Genomic DNA, 17,547 nt, shown 5'->3' with positions numbered 1-17,547 from the left:
ATTTTTAAAAAATTTTATAATAATTAAAATATTAATTTTATTATTAAAAAATAATATTATATTAAGTTAGGACTTATTTAATTTTTAATAAAAATATGAATATTTAATTGACACAAAATTTTAAATTAAATATATTAGTCATATATATATAGTGCGTCTAGGGCATTTTCATATTGAAATTGAAATTTTAACAAATTATAAATTTTAAAAAGCAAAACGGTCTCTTTCTTAAAAGAAAATAATGAAGAGTCCATCCAAATTCCGACTTGTAGTTTAGATTTCTGGAAAAAGAAATTGTGATCATTTTTTTAAAGGCATCCTATGACATTAATTACGTGTCTTTGTTTGATTGGCTAAGAAAATAATTTTCCATTGAATAATGAGGTGAACAGTCTTTTTCACCCCGTATCCATCCCTTTGATTAGCCACGTGGACTCGAACGTTGCCGACACTGCTCCTTTTGTAGGCCATATACATTTTACTTTTTTTTATTTATTTAAAAAATCGGATTCCTTTAATTAATTTATGTATTATTGTATTATTCTAAACTATACGTAATCATAACTTCGGGTGTTCATCATCGATTTTAATTCGTTGATGTTGAAATCATTTTTAGAATTAAAAAATTTTCGAATTTAAACTTTTAATTAAAATTAATTATATTAAAAAATTAATTATTTTGTTAATTTTTGAAAGATAAATAATTTTTTTTAAAAAATAAATAACGAGAAAATACGTTTCATAATTATATGCGCCAGACTCTAAAATTCCAAATAAAACAAGTGGGATGTCCTTTTAATCAATTGTTTAAACCAAGAAATTAAGTCAAACAATTTTAAAAAATTTAGTGTGACATAAGCTTGGATTTCCTATAAAAATAAATTTAATAAATATTAAATTAAATAATTATATCAAATTTTATATATAATTAATTTTTTAAAGCATAATTAACTAAAATATATAAATAATACATTTAATTTATATATAAATATTTAATTTAATGGATTCTCTACGGCATTCGGTCGGTTCGGTTTAAAATTGAATCAAACCGAATAAATTAAAAATCGAAATTTTAGTATTTATAAAAATCGAATCGAATCAATTTGGTCAGAAACCGAACCGAACTGAATCGGTCTGATTCGGTTCGATTCGGTTCGGTTTGATCGGTTTCCATTTTTAATAATTTTTTTTATTTTTTACACTTTATTTTTAATTTTTTAAAATTTAATTAAAATATTTTAATTTTAATATAATTTAATTTTTCTATATTATTGAAAAAATATATTATTATCACTGATCGGTTTGGTTCGATTTTTTTGATTTTTTTTTATCAAAACAGAACTGAATCGAAATAACTAAAATTTCTGAAATTAAAAATTGAATCAAACCGAACCGAATCAAAATATATAAAAAATCAAATCAAATTTTCAATTTAATTTGATTCGATCGATTTTTTCGATTTGAACCGAATACGGCCCACCTCGGATTCTCTCTCGCACCTTAACCTCAAAAAATACAAAACTGAAAAGGAAGGTCCATATAAATTGAACCACGTGGGCTTCTTTTGCATTAAGTATTTTATTAAGAATTATCTTTTACTTAATAAATAATAAATCATTTGCTTTCTCATTTGTACATTTCTACATCATGAACCATATTTATTTCCATGAATTTTTTCTTTTTTAAAAAAAAAATAAAATAAAAATTGATACTGCAACAATTGAATTTTAATCCTATCCTAGTTGGATTATTACTATTCACATAATTTTATAATTTTTTTATTGATAATTTTTTTTATATATTCGTATAAAAATATATAAATAAATTCTAATATAATTTGGTAAATAAATTGGAAAAAAATAGAAAATACAAAGAAAGACATCATTAAAGGAAATTACAAGAGGACCATTCACCAAACAACAAATTAATATTATTTTTTTAATTAAAAAGAGAGAATGTGCCACATTACACTAGGCGAAGTTAAAAAAAGAGGGAGTGACGTGTCGGTGGATTCACAATGGGATTATTATAACAAAGCGCAGAGCTTTGATTGTAGAGAAGAAACTAAGCTCTAACTCCTCTGAATTCTGAATCTCTCTCTCTCTCTCTCTCTCTGTGTTTGTATCAGAGAAAGAGGAAGAGGAAGAAATTAAGGGAAAGGTCTGGCGGCCGGGATAAAAAGCGGAGCAGTGAGACTGGTGGTGGGGTGTAGGAGAAAGATCAGAGCTAAGAGAAAAGCTAATAAATTGATGGATTGGTGGCATAAGATGATTTTTCCTGTAAGAAGAGTTTGGATTTCTATCTCTGCTCGTTTCAAGCCTCGGGATAATGGTACTCCTTTTTTTCTCCTCTTCTCTTCTCTTCTCTTCTCTTCTCTTCTCTTTTATTCTCTTTTTTATTTTTTGGATCAGCCTTCCACTCACTGCAGATTATCAACTTCAAATCTTTCCTTTCCTTTTCTTTTCTTTTCTCAGTTAAAAAAAAAACAAAAGGAGACAATTTTGTTTCCGTGTTGAGTTGTTCTATTTTTCTTTGACAATTTTATTTTCTTAAAAAAGAATTCATATGGATATATCAAAATTTAATTCCATGCACGATAGCTGAAATTTTATTCCAATACAAGGATCGACTGTGTGTAATTAATGTTTAGAGATTAGTGTTCACAAATTATAATTAATCATGGCGAACACGTATTTTTTTTTAAAAAAAAAAAAGTTCATCAATTTTAATATAATTAAATCAGAAGAAACTAATTTATACAAGTTTTTCTTTTATTTCGTTATTTATATGAGTTTTCCATTTTTTTTTTCTTTTCAAAAACTTGTGAACCTTTCTTTTCCGGCTTTTGATTATTATTGTTATGATGTTTTTTTTTTTCCAAAAAAAAAAAAATTGGTGGAAGAATCCAATAATTGTCAGTGAATCGACTAAAAGACAAATCGAAATTTCATAAGAATTGATTTGTCAAATCAGTTATCTAATCTTTCATAATTCAACAATAATGACCCTCACCGGTAGTAATAATAATAGTGTTTGAGAGGTTTATTTTCTCTTAATTCTTTAATTCCGAGGGAGGTAATTAAAGCAATGTTGGATTCGGTTTCCTTTCTTTTTTCAGTTATAGGAAAATGATTAGATATTTCTAAATAAGTAATTTACAAAAATTTATACAAGCGATCCCATTCATGAATTCTAAAAATAAGAAAAAGTAGATAATCGTTTTTCTCGTTAAGGAATAATTTCTGTAAGATCACCCCAATTTGTAGATTCTATGTATGACCAACCACATCCACTAGGCTAAAACCACTCAGAAATAAAATAAAGCTCTTATACAAGGTCAGATGCCTAATAGAAAAATCTTTATGGATACAATCGTCGCCTTTTCAGAAACACCCTGCGCCGAAAGTTAAAGCACAAGAGGCTTCACTTTAAGATCACCTTCTATTTCAGTGTAGCTTTATGGCTATAGCCGTCACTTTTGATAACTGAACAAGAATTATTTGTCTAATCACTGCTTCCTTTGCCCCCATCACAGATTCCTCCAGCTCCATCTGGGTATTGATTAATGCTTTAATACAACAAAACAACCTTTGTTTTTGTTTCCCAACCACTTGGGAGTATCACATGATTAATGTCATTTAGGCTATTGGATTATAGGGTCAATAACTGGGTCAGCTTCTTTTTTTTTTTTTTTATTCCATTAAAGAATCAGAAAGATCTTACATGTTTTTGTCCCCTGGTGTTGTGTTTTTGAGAAGGTGCTGGTCTTCTGAAGCTTCACAATGATATACAGACCTGTGGATATGAGGATGTCCAAGTTATGTGGGAGATGTTGAGAAGATCAGAAACAGAACAGATAACTAACCAACCCAAGCGCAAGCAACGACCTTTCTGGAAAGTTTTTGTATGGTCTAACAATAGTGGAACATCTTCCTTCTCTGCAAACCATGCCTAATACAAGAAGACACAGCATACTGCGTGCTAATAATGATGAGCTGCTCGTGTCCTGCAACTTCATGGGCATCCATCATAGGTTTTACCATCCAACGGCCGTTATTGCAGTAGCATGGTACAGAGCTGTTGCTGAGTTTATCAGAAATCGGTGCAAATATGTGTCAAAAGTTTTACCTTTATGTGAGAAAACAAGTTCCTGTCAAATGACAAGTCATTTGTAAATACATAATGTTTTGTCATAACCCATAAATGATATCTTACTTGGAATAGCTTCCCCCGTGTGCTTGGTTAGCATCAGTATACCTCGCAACAGCTGAAGCAAAATTGTTACACAAAAATGCAACAAGCAAATGTTGAATGCAGGCAACTGTACTCACTACAATTTTTCTTTACCATGTTCATGAGTTCAATCCACATTAAGCATTTCCACAAGAATTAATAATATAAAGGGATGAGGAAGGTTATTGAGAATGAGATGATTAAGGAAGATGTTAAGTCGTTTTAATGGTTTACTTTCTCTGGTGTTTATGAGAGAAAAACAGAGCATGAAAATACATGAGAAATAAAAGCGTAGCCTTAAAATTCCTGAAACTTTTGAATGGCTAACCATTGAACGAGAACAACCTATGAAACAAGAAGACAAGTGAAGCTTTGTATGCTATATTTCAGTTCAATGCCATATAAGACTTCCAAAAACAAGATTCAGTGCACGATTATCATAGTCATATGTTTCTGATATCAATGAGCAATCATGAGGAATTTAAGAAAGCATCCACACTAAGCTAATGGCTACAGAAATAGGGCACTGCAAACTGCCCTTGTAATTGGTCCCATTGGCATGTCAAGTAGTAGCCATCTCCAAGGCTATTTTGGTGCATTGCATCAAAAACTACATTCCTGGGTAAGAGTTCTAAAATTTTAAAGTATATAGTCTCTAAAAGAGGTATAAAAGCTAACCCTGACAAAAGTTAACTCTGATAAAATTAAAGCCATAAAAGCTATGGAAGCACTAAGAGACAAGGATTATGGAATATGGGTAGATATCAATGCCAAAAGTGTGGGTTGTCATAGTCACATGTTGCTGACAAATTAAGCATCTCCAAACCATGAAAACAAAGCAGACCGACCCTTACAATGAATTTAGCGAGGAAACATAATATCTAGCTTCTCATCTGCGAATTGTGAATGTTACTTTCACCAGTTACGGTGTTTTCTAGAGTGGTGAGTCACAGTCCCTCAATTTGAGTGGTTCAACTTGAATTTGTCCATTTGGATTTACACAGATCCCTAAAGTTTAATAAAAGTATCACTAAAATCTATGTGCCTGCTGTCGACAATTTGTAAGTGAACTTGCAATTATATTTCACCTGCTACCTTCAATTTAAGTGATTGTATTATAGAATTTCAATTTGTATCACAAAAATCTCTAAACTTCCATTTAATATATAAATAGTTTTTTAATATAAAATATGCTAAATAATAATTTAATATTGGATACGTTATTGTGTTAATGGTAAAAAAGGCAAAAAGTATATACAATATGAATCTAAAAAGAAAAAAGAAGAAAAAAGAAGATTATCCCTACTTATTAGTGTTTGAATATTATAGATATTAATTGTAACAATAATTACTATTAGTTAAATGGATTGTGAATTCTTCAGGCAACAACCTAAATAATAGAAGTAAATTTTGTTATTAAATTTCTTTAGGAAACAATAAAAATTACATGATGTTTAATAATATAAAATAAAGGCCAATTAATTCAAAAAAACCTAATATTTATACGTATTTATATTTTAATTTAAATCTTTTAATTTTGATTTAATTGACCCAACCTTTGCATTTTAGTATAATTTTAATCAATCTGTAAATTTTAAATTTGATAGTTTATGTAACAATTTGATAATTTAGCTGACACGTCCCGTTGTTTATTATTATTATTATTATTATTATTATTATTATTATTATTAAATTACTGAAAAAGGCTTAACATTTATAAAAAATACAAAAGTTGACCAATTAAATCAAAATTAAAAGATTTAAATTAAAATTGGCCTAAAATAAATAATTATTAAATTGTAAATATTTATAAAAATATTAAACTATCTCTAACAGTATGAATTTTATTTTGGATAAGCGAGAGTGAACAAGGATTTGAATTCTTAAACTAACTATAAAAGTTTTAAATAAAAAATACATGATCATAATTTATGATTACTACGAAAGCTTTAATCACGAATACTTGTATAAAAAAAATCAAAGAAAATATATATTAAATCGAAGTACAGGAACTTTTATGATATAATTGAACTTGATGAATGGCCATGGCCATGGCACACAATCTAAGGTGAGGAATGGCAAGTAAAATTAGCCATAAGTTAACTTGTAAACCGATAAGATAACAGGGATTTTGGTGTTACTAAATAGAAGTTTAGGGATTCTTTTTTCTCATACAAATCAACGTTAAGAGGTGCCTGTGAAATTTAGAAATATGTCGAGGGATGAAGGATGCAATTTGCCTGACTACTTCAAGTTGTCTCCATCTGCTAGCAATGATAATTTTAATATACCAGATACAAAGTGTAATGCTGGTTGATAACATCTGAAGTTCTGAACAACACTTGTTAAGTACCTTTATGTTTGAAAAAAGAAACTTATGTATACACATTATTAGAGAGAGAAACATAGCAGGAAAAAAGCATGAGAGTACCTTGGATGATTTTCCTAATTCAGAAGCTATTTTAAGTCAGATATTTTCTTGATGACACATTGATCCCACCAAAACACCAAGCCGGGGTCATATCCTTCTGATTTGCTGCGGCCAGGAGATACCAGACTCCAAACTGAAAGCAAAGTGGGATTTCCATGACCGCAATATCTGACAGTCTGGCCTGCTTCAAGCAAATTAGATGGTCAGGAGTACATAAGAAATAAGAGGAGTGTAACTGAAAAGAGCTCTTTGTAAAGAACAGTATATCATTATTGTGAAACTGCAACAAACTCTACTGTAGCATTACTCCAAAAACATGCTTAGTGAATCTTATATCATCAATTAATATCCAAAACTAAAGGCAAAAGGATATTGGTTAGAAAACACTTCAAGAGCTTGAGCCCAGTGTTCACGCTCCACAATGGCCCAAACAACAAGCATGCAGCCTTAAGGGATGGAAAGATGGAGGCTGAGAGCCTGAGAGAGAGAGAACACGCAAGGAACTTGACAGTCGGAGGTGTTGATTGATTGATGCTCGCGTTTTAGCAGTTTGGAGGCTCATGACATAGAGAAAAGTTCTCAAAGGACCTTAAGGTTCTGAGTCCTGACATGTCATACAAGCTTATATATAGTGAAACAGAAATTGGCACAGTTACATGGAAATCAATTTATTCAATATTACTAAAATTATCATGTAAAATTGATCTTCTTTAATATATCAGGATTCAAAACTGGCCTTGAACAGAAACATTTCTTTAACCTGCAGCTGTGCTAGTTAACCAGTTTCATCTATTTGTTTGGGTCTTCATACAACCTTAGACTTGGAGCTGATAAACTCTCATGGCCTTTAAAGTGCTTCACCCTAAGTTATTTTGGTTCTACCTACTTGTTTTCTTCCCTATGGTTTCTATATACTCATTACTCAACCTTCTGCACACTGTGTGTACTGATTTACACTGGACATCCCCCTTGCTCAACTCATTTTCATCTCCTTTCTCTTTCTACATAAATAAAAACAACCACAACACCATGCCACTTGCCAAGGATTTTAATTTTCTCAAATCACCCTAGGTTATTTTGGTTCTACCTACTTATTTTCTTCTCTCCTATGATTTCTATATACTCATTACTCAACCTTCTGCACACTGTGCGTGCCAATTTACACTGGACATCCCCCTTGCTCAACTCATTTTCATCTCTGTCCTCATTCCTTTTTCTACAAAAATAAAACAACCACAACACCATGCCACTTGCAAGGAATTAATTTTCTCAAGTCACCACATCTGTTAATTAGTTTGTGCAAGCTCCTAGGACATGAATCACCATTTGAAATAAACTGTTAATTAGTTTGTGCAAGCTCCTAGGACATGAATCACCATTTGAAATAAACTCAGTATCTATATACCTCAGATGCGGGTCATCATCACAGGAAGAATTGCCAATATCTAAATAGTTGCCCAGAACATATACACACAGAAAAATACCCAAAGCAATTACTAAATTCTAAATAAAGAGTTCTACCCCTTCGAGATGCAAGCCAAGGTCACAGGAAAAATTAAAACATTATTAATGAAAAGACAAAGCAGAATGTTAGTGGGACGATATCAATTTAAAAGGGACTTAGGAACCAAATTTCTTAAGATTTACTTTGAATAACAGAGAAACTGCATTTTCATCTTGCTTAAGAAATTCTATCATGCAATGGCAAAAATGTGTTTATAATAACAGGGCTTACAGTGAAATCATCCCAGCAAGCAGCAACAAAATTGAATGGTTTACAGCTGTTTGTCAGATGATAAACACTAGGGCTACTTATAAAAATTAAAAAGAAAAAGGAAGACTAAAGAAACACAAATCAAACAATGGTTCAAGAAACAGCTGTCTAGGTGATAAACACCTGCATCTATAGAACTTGAACAAGAAGACATACCTGAACCAAGCACAACATGAACAATGCTTCAGAAGGTTTGGACAGCATTATCCACTTAAACCAGACCGCAATATCTGCTATACAATAAACCAAAACTATGCATCCCTGGATGTTAGCGTATAGTGTGGCAGCATTCTCAACAGATAATTAAATAATAAAGAGTGAGGCATACTAGCTATATTTAACCTTGAAGAATTCATCTTTCCCTATATAGTGTGAATGAGCTCTCTGTATGACATCCAAAAACCTCCGAACCCACTGCCTTAAGAATGATAGACAAACTTCCCCCTTTTATTCTGCATAACTCATCACCAGGCTCTTAGAATATTATCGGGCTTCTTCATACCAAATAATGCTGGGTATTTTCTGGTGTCGTTCTGGTAAAGCAGGGTTGTTAAGTTGTCATTGTATGAATACTAATGCTTCAGCATTTCCATTTGCTTGTTTCAACACTCAACTTCATGAACTTGCATTTCTGAAAGCTAATTCTAAAAATCTAATTTTAACAATGTTTGAAACCAGATGGATCATTCTCATAGATATCTTAAACGTTACTGTTTAGATAAATAGGAATGCTGCAGACAACAATAAACTTCAAGAACATTGTAAATAAACAGACTGGCAAGTTGGAGATTGTATTGGTCTCTCATTGCACATGTATTTGAAGAGCCATGAGAGCAAAATCCAGCACAAACTACCAAAATGAGGAAAGAAATTACATTACTTGTAAGAGGAGTTTAAACCAATAAATCAACTTCATAGATGGAATAAAAATCAGCAGAAACAATCAGCCTGGATAACTTGTTAATACCAAGACCCCAGCAATTTGACTGTAGAAAATAAATATACAGGAACTTTTACAACGTCCAGCTTTTAACCTTCCTAACAAGCTAGACAAATTATTCCTGCAAAACTGTTTCTAAAAATTTCTTCTCATCAACTAAAAAATTGCAGAAAATGCTGACTATCCTAAAAATACAACAGGGAGCAACCAAAATGGACATAGTTTTCTGTGTACCTTTTGACTGGTTGCTGTAAAATGTGGTACACCAAATCAACAACATCCTAAAAAGCAGAACCTCCTGCTCTCATTCACACCTCATCTAGTAAGGGGTGGAATTTAATCTGAGAGCAGGAAACTGATTCACAAACGCTAAGAAATGGTTGAATGTTCATTAGATCATCTGCATGCATGCATAATAAACAACTATCTTCTTGGACCCTTTAGAACCAGAAAAACCAAATTAGTAGCATCAGAAAGAAAACCTCCCATAGGAAGTTTTATTCTTCAATTACATGCATAATTTTCTCCAGCAGCAATGGGCAATCTTCTCCAAGCTGCTGTGGGTTAAGCTCCATGGCAACTTTGAAATCCAGCAAAGATATGGAGAAGTGGGATCTCTGCTCTTGTACTCCATCTAAGAGTCTACTGCTACTTTGCATCTGCATACGATGGTCTGGAAAGCACCCATTAACAAGCTTCATATGAGAATTGTGCTTGTGGCTACTTTTTGTCACCAAATTGCATCCACACCTGGTACCCACAAGTTCAATGCAAGACTTTATCAACCCTTTCAAGTAGGCATCCAAGCCAATGTTCAGCAAATTGGCAGAGTCCATTGACACCTCACCAAGGCCCTGTGCTACAGCAATTTGTTGCATTTTTTCCCGTAGTGACCGTGAGTCCAGCAATCCACCAATGTCATGTGAACTTGTGCATCTAGCATTGCTTGCTACACTTGCGCTGCAAAAGGGAATTCCAAGTGGAGCCACAAGTGAACTTAAAGTAGATGTCTCTTTTCTGTCTTCAACCACAGATACTTCACTCTGTTCTCGACTCTGTATAGAAAGTGAACCATCTGTTGACCGTTTTGCAGGAAGTAATTTGTTCTGGTGGTGAAATAAAACCTCCCCTTCTCTGTCTGCTTTTTCCAAGAGTACTTGATGATGCTGCACCGGCTTCAGTATGCCATCTTCTGAAGCTATGTTATTCCCCGTAATGATTGATGGATAAGAAGCAAAATCTGTCTTCCCATTCAGGAAAGTGTGGGACCCATCTCTTGTTGATATTGGAACCTCCTTATCATGATTCAATTGCGGTGAGATTTTGGCATTACAAGCATTTTTCAAGATTGAACATATAAAATGATTATGTAGGGGAATATTCTCTCTTCCAAGAACCCGAAAACATAGCTTATTGAACTCGATCTTACTCACCTTCAAATTCAAGAATTTATTCAAATAATAGAAGTACAATTTTGTCCTCTCCACCCCAATTTTCTTGACTATCTGAGTTTTCAACTCAGCGAGATTTACCCGCGAATGCTGATTCCACCGTTGCATTTCTCACAACATAGTCAACAACAGTAAAATTAAAAAAATTGGCTGCTGTAAACTCAAAGCCCTAACTAAATCAGGGTTATTTCACTTTGTTTCCGAAATCCCATTTGCCACCACCCGAAAAGTACATAACCATAACTTCGAGAAAAACCATCAATGCCAATACCGAACACGTATCTTTGGCATGGCTGAGGGTTCAATAAAAAGGTAGAAACTACAACTCTCCCTCCGAAAAATTCAATTTGAGCATACAAATCAAAACCGCAGCCATCTTCGAAATTTGAGTTTGTAACTTTACAAAACCCTTTATTCCTTCAATTACAACTTGCTAAATTTGTAAAAATAACCTCAATGTAACTGCACCAAACTCCTTTTATACCAATTAGAAAGAAGCAGCAGAGTTTATTATCCTTCGATTGTTAGAGATCAGCCCACAACCCTTTAGAGCTCAAATTGAACTACAAATTGATGCGAGAGAGAAACAATAAAGAGAATCAAGGAAGAGATAGAGAGAAGGAGAGAACCTGTTCTGAAGTAGATAAATTGGAAGAAAATTTCGAGATTCAGAGGGAAAATTGATGCGTCGAAGCTTCCTCTTCCTCTTTCTCTTATGCATTCAACCAAGCTTTATTATTATTATTCTCTCCCTCTCCTCTCTCTCGATACAGAATTCCCTTTTTCTGCAATTTCAATTCATTTTGCTGTTCTCTCTAAATTCCTTCCTCTGGGTTTTTGGGTTTTGACATTTTTTCTTTTCAATTTTCAAACTTTGATCGATCTCTCCCTCGCTATTTCTTTTCTCCTTCTCTCGTTTTCTTCTATATAGACAGCAGGCCTACTTTTATATTTTAATTTTGGTAATTTATAACAAAGTGGTTTAGTAAAATTTATAATTTAATTTTATTATTTTAATAATAAATAATGTAGTCTTAAGGTTTGTTTTTATTAACAAAATAATTTCTCATAATATTTATTATTAAATTATAATAATTTAATTTTTTAAAATTTATTTTAATTTAATTTTAAAAAATTTATTATTTAATTTTTAGATTTAACAAATTTTATATTTTTAAAAATCTATTAAAATAAAATAATTTTTCTATTTATTTATACCATTACAACTATAATAAAAAATTAAATTATCTCTTTTTTTATTTTTTTAAGAGAAAATATAATAAATATAAAAAAATATAACAATGTTTTAATAAATTTAAAAAAAATATAAAGATTAATTTAATAATAATAATAATATTTAAAAATTAAATAAAAAATTTTATTTAAAAATAAAATAAAATTTTAAAAAATTTATTTATCGTCTTTTATTTATTTTACCAGAAAAAAATATAAAAAAGTTATTTCATAAAAAAAAATATTTTAATAAATTTCTAAAAATATAGAAATTACCTTTTGTTAATAATGTTAATATTTAGAAATTAAATAATATATATTTTTTTAATTTTTATGATTTAATATTTATAATAATTTAATACTTTAATTTAAATGATTTTTTTAATTAATAATAAAATTAATAAATAGGTATAAAATAAAAATTTTTAAATTAAATTATTTATTATTAAATAAATAAAGATTAAATTATAAATTTTACTAAAATTTAAGGGCTGTAATATAAATTATCGTTTAATTTTAATCCAAATAAGCGGTTCATTTTTTTTAATTATTGAAAACATTGAATAATCTCATAATATATTAAATAAATTATTACTTTTAATTAATATTTATTTATATTTAACTCTGACGTATATAATAAATTAAATATATAAATTAAAAATATTAAGTTTTATTTTTAATGTAAAAGTACTTTTAAACTATTATCAAAAAATTAAATATATATAAATAAAATTAAACTAAAAAGTAGCTCAAATTTTATATTTTAATAAATGTTGATTTTATTTGGCTGATGTTAAAAATAAATTTAAATAAATAATAATAAAATTTGATATTTGTGATCTTCTTAATAATTTAAGAACAAGTTTAATTTTTTAACCCGTATTGTGAACAGAACCTTTCAAATTTATATAAAATTTATCTTTAAATTATTTTTAAAAAATATTAATTTTAATTCAAATTTTCAAATCAAAATGATTTCATAAAATTTTAAGTCTCCCTCCCACTATGTCATAATCTCTTGCTTCTTAATTTTTTTTTTTTTTTTACTTCTTCCAATTTAGTTATAAAATAAAATTGTTCTTATGTCAAAAAAAAATAAAAATAAAAATATCAACTAATTTTTTACTTTTGAAACTTAATTTAAATTTTTAACAATTTAATTGATTGAAAAAATTAATATATTCAATTTAATTTTCTAATAAAAATAATACACACGAAAAACTAATATTATATATATAAGTATGAAGAATGTGAGTGAGTATAATAAAATTGCTTAATTTATAGACTGGTAAAAGATAATATAAGATTTTCTAATTATTTAAAAATTTTTAATTTAATTAATTAATTTGACTTTTAATTTAAATTAATAAATTCTTTAATGTGACTCGGATGTTATTTGTACTCGTAGTATATATTAATTATTTATTATTTATGAAATTCTTAAATTTCAACTATAAAAATATATTTTTCAAAAGATAAATAATTTTATAAAGTGGATAGTTATTTTAGTATATATGTATTTAAAGTTTATAATAGAAAAATCTAGATATCATTAGGGTGAGCAGTATTCGGTTCAAATCGAAAAAATTGATCGAATCGAATCGATTTGAAAATTTAGTTTGGTTTTTTATACATTTCGGTTCGATTTGATTTTTAATTTCAAAAATTTCGGTTATTTCGGTTTAGTTCGGTTTTGATCCGAAAAAACCGAACCGAATCGATTAGTGATAATAATATATTTTTTTAATAATATAGAGAAATTAAATCATATTAAAATTAAAATATTTTAATTAAATTTTAAAATATTAAAAATAAAATGTAAAAAATAAAAAAAAATATTAAAAATTGAAACTGATCAAATCGAATCGAACCGAATCAGACCGATTCGATTCGATTCGGTTTCCAATCAAAATCAGTTTGGTTCGATTTTAAACCGAACCGACCGAATGATCAGCCTAGATATCATAACACAATACACATATTTTATTCTAATAAATTAAAAAATATTGATTTTTAGAGTTATGCCACCGTAAGAAATTTTCCATTGCAAACAGACTTTCGTTCATAATTCAATAAAAATTATTGAAAAATAAATTATTAAGAAATTATATATGATTTATTGTTAAAAAATTGATTGTTAAAATTTTTATCAACAAATTTTAAATTTATTAGTATTATTAAGAAATTGATCCATGCAGTTTCCGTTATTATTATTAAGAAGAAAATAATTTATTAATAGTTATGAAATTTTTTAATAAATTAATTGATAATTTAAATAAATTTAAAAAGTTATTATTATTTTAACTTAATAATAACTTTTATTATTAATACTATTTTTTTATTTAATTCAGTAAATTTTAAAATTATATTATTATTATTATAATTAATAAATTTTTAATTTGTGTTCAATATTTATTAGAAATGTAATAATAAAAAAGAAAGAACGAAAGAAAAAAAAATAGAGAAATGAGAATAAATAATTAGAGAAAAAATAATAGAAAAATTATAAATAAAAAGAAAATGATAAGGAAAAATAAAATGAGAGAAATTAATATGAAAGAAAATTATAAAGAAAATGAGAGGAAAGAAAAAAATGATGGAGAAAGAAATCAAAAGAAAAATTATAGAAAAAAGGAAGAAATTAAGAGGAGGAAGAAATTAAGAGAAGGAGGAAGAAAATGCAAGACAAGCGACAATAGATAAAAATAATAGAAAAAATACTAACACTTTTATATTATTATATTTTTAAAACAAAATGGAAAATATCTTCCTATTATTTCTTCCACCAATTATGGGATTAAAAATTTTATAATTGTTATAAGCCATAAATAAATAAAAAATTTAATTAAATTTCATAGTATATATACTATATAACGATAATTCAATTCAAAGTAAAGTTTTAACGATATTACAATAGGCTTATAAAAATTTAAACACAAAAAAATTTCTTTCTGATGATCTGAGATTCAGATAAATGGAGTTTTTACAATAGGTTCTGTAAAACTAGAAAAAGTTTAAAAATAGAGGAAGGTATTTCTCCTTTTATATGTTTTCTTTTGTCCGCTAGTGACGTACTAACAGGACGCATATCATTGGACCACCTGTCTCTGTTACGTTGATATGGACGTCCGAGGGAATCAGATCTCTGCCCCATGCGTAACGGCCTCTGATTCTCTCCGGGCGCGTGTGAAGGGGTCCACGAGGCAGACAGATGGGTCTTACTTCTGGTTCTGGGCTGGGCCAGAAGATAAAATCAAAGCTGCACCCAAAGGAGATCGGCTCAAGGTGCAGTGAACGCGATGCCGGCCTGATTGAGAAATTCAGAGGGGTCCGGTATTAAAGCTCGAATGGACCTAACCTGTCAGCGCAGACGGTGTGTGGGCTTCTGAGCGATGGGCCGCGACCGAGAGCTTGGCCCTTAATCGGGGTGGAGAAATCCAGCGGTCATCACTTTCTTTCACGTATTTCCAATTTAAAATAGAATTAAATTATTAGAAAAAGTTCTATACTTTTTCCTCATTGTAAATGTTTATAAATACTAATTTTTAATTTTAAACTTATTATTATTTTTTTAATGCATGTTAAGTCTAGTCAAAAGAGTTAGATATCCTCAAATAAATTCATTAATTTAAATAGATGAAAGAAAGCTTCCATTTGGGTCTCAGTTTTAAATTTTTATATGAAAATTTTTTCATGCAACTGAATGTATAAATATACAAATTAATTTATATAGTTTGATTGGAAAAAAAATTATGTATGAGTGATAAAAGACTAATAGATTCTGTCAGAAATTTTAATTAATATTGTTTAGTTAAAACAATATAAAAGAAAAGATAAGCAAAAAATGAATAATCTTATTGAAAATTTTCAAAAGATTGAAAAATCTGTTTCAAATAGTAAATAGGTATTTATAATAATAATAAAAAAATTTAATATGAAAAATTATAAAAATATTTAAAAAAATAATTAAAATGTAAAAATTAACTCTCTAAATGATAAAATTTTCATATCGAATTTTGTGACAGATTTATGGTTTTCGTCACATTTTTAAAAGTGGTGCATTTCGAAATTCTATTTCTAAAAAGTTATATTGAATCTCTATTAGATGTCGACAGTAAAAATTAGATTCGGTCCAAATTTACTGTAAAATTTAAAATTAGTTGTTTTATGGGAACTAGTTCCACTATAATAATTTTTTTTAAATTTTAAATTATATCCTAAAATAACACTAAGTTCGTGAAGAAAGGAATGATAGAAAAATATTTTTTTTCAAAATTTTCATCGTGTTAAAACTGCACTGTAACGAGAATTGAATGCATAGAAAAATTAAACAGTTTTGAAGGCAAACAATTGATGGAATTCAAATGATTCAATCACTCAACGGCAAAAGGAAACAGGATGAATCAAAAGAGGCACTGCAACCAACGCAGCCTTAGTTGGTGAGTGCAAAAGAACTAATCTTTCTACTCCCTTATTGCTCCTAGTTCCTAAATCAGATCATCTTTGGTAGACCCCAGACGAAGAACAAAACCATCCCGACCATCGCAAGGCTTCCGCCACTCGCAGATGCAACCCCATGAGAATCCGCTTCAGGAGAATCTGCCACTGGACCATCTGCGATGGGAGATGAGGCTGAAGCATCTGCAGTTGGGCTAGGAGAATCAGCATCTTCTGGTGAAGGAGCAGGTGCCGGAGACGCTGGTGCAGGTGCCTTGGCTGGTCTCTGGGTGCTTTTACTGCGGACTACAGAATCAGGCATTATAAGAGAGCTTACCTGCAACACAGAAATATTATATGGTTGGGCGGCGACCGACTTGACAAGATTGGAATTAAGACTGGATCCGGCAATTGCAGAACCAAAGACAATCTGATCACCACCCTTAGATGTCACATTCAAGAACCCTTGTCTGCCTCTGGCTTGGCCACTGGACTGGTAAAGGGTAGTGAGAACTGCAGATTTCTTTGACAACTTTTTGAGCTTGGCAATATCATAATAATCCAATACCACATGCAGGCTCAAGACCCTTTTCTGCGCAGCCGATGATAGGCTATCGAGAGGGGATACGTTATCAACAGCGAGGATGGTGATGGTTCGGCGGTTATTAATGTCTTCTGCTAGATGGTTTCGTGATAACATGTCATTGAAGCTGCCGAAATCCGAGTAGTTGCTTAGGATTCTGGTGATGTTAAAAGCAGAAGCAGTGGAGAAGAGAAGGAAGAAAGAGAAGAAGAGAGCAAAATGAGAAGCAGAGCTGATGGGAGACATTGTTAATTACTCTTCACTTGCAGGCGCACTAGAGAAGGAATCGACGAAGAAGATGAGTGATGGAGTACATTAGAAAGTGAGGTGAAAAGGTGGTTTTATATGCAAATCGAGTGGACAAGAAGACAGGTCTATATTTGTCGAGGAGCTGGTCTACGAAAAATTTTAGAGTAACACGTTGATCCATGTAATTTTTCTTACATGGAGCGACAAAATCCTGAT

The 17,547-nt window shown here is 30.0% G+C and overlaps 2 protein-coding genes and 1 long non-coding RNA gene across 7 annotated transcripts; 1 reads left to right on the top strand and 2 right to left on the bottom strand.

The window, feature by feature from the left end:
• Window positions 1-1,963: 1,963 nt before the first annotated feature.
• LOC110626540 lies at window positions 1,964-4,223 on the top strand. Its single transcript, XR_002489739.2, has 2 exons — window positions 1,964-2,331; window positions 3,759-4,223. It is a non-coding gene; the product is annotated as an uncharacterized LOC110626540 (long non-coding RNA).
• On the bottom strand, window positions 2,711-11,756 carry LOC110626541. Of its 5 annotated transcripts, none has more exons than XM_043961771.1 (3): window positions 6,665-11,756; window positions 3,724-4,267; window positions 2,711-3,551 (listed from the first exon to the last, which is right to left on the bottom strand). In XM_043961771.1, the coding sequence occupies exon 1, from the start codon at window positions 10,935-10,937 to the stop codon at window positions 9,876-9,878; it is 1,062 nt and encodes a 353-aa protein (XP_043817706.1). In that variant the 5' UTR covers window positions 10,938-11,756; the 3' UTR covers window positions 2,711-3,551; window positions 3,724-4,267; window positions 6,665-9,875. The 5 variants fall into 5 exon arrangements, with proteins under 5 accessions (XP_043817706.1, XP_043817708.1, XP_043817705.1 ...); XM_043961773.1 differs by having other exon boundaries at window positions 2,711-4,083; window positions 4,216-4,267; XM_043961770.1 differs by having other exon boundaries at window positions 2,711-4,267; window positions 6,665-7,268; window positions 8,595-11,756.
• A 4,798-nt stretch (window positions 11,757-16,554) lies between these two features.
• On the bottom strand, window positions 16,555-17,334 carry LOC110625588 (fasciclin-like arabinogalactan protein 14; the record flags this gene model as incomplete). The annotated part of the gene is made up of 1 exon (XM_021771224.1): window positions 16,555-17,334. A coding segment is annotated over one exon (780 nt), but the record flags the coding sequence as incomplete, so codon positions are not given.
• Window positions 17,335-17,547: the final 213 nt, after the last annotated feature.

This window comes from Manihot esculenta, chromosome 11 (genome assembly GCF_001659605.2).
Source record: "Manihot esculenta cultivar AM560-2 chromosome 11, M.esculenta_v8, whole genome shotgun sequence".
NCBI classification, from domain to species: Eukaryota; Viridiplantae; Streptophyta; class Magnoliopsida; order Malpighiales; family Euphorbiaceae; genus Manihot; species Manihot esculenta.
The sequence above is the reverse complement of the archived record's forward strand: the minus strand, read 5'-3'. Positions and strand labels throughout refer to the sequence as shown.

Coding starts and splice junctions, on each gene's coding strand:
- LOC110626541 (XM_043961769.1), bottom strand. CDS start 10,937: ATGCAACGGTGGAATCAGCATTCGCGGGTAAATCTCGCTGAGTTGAAA.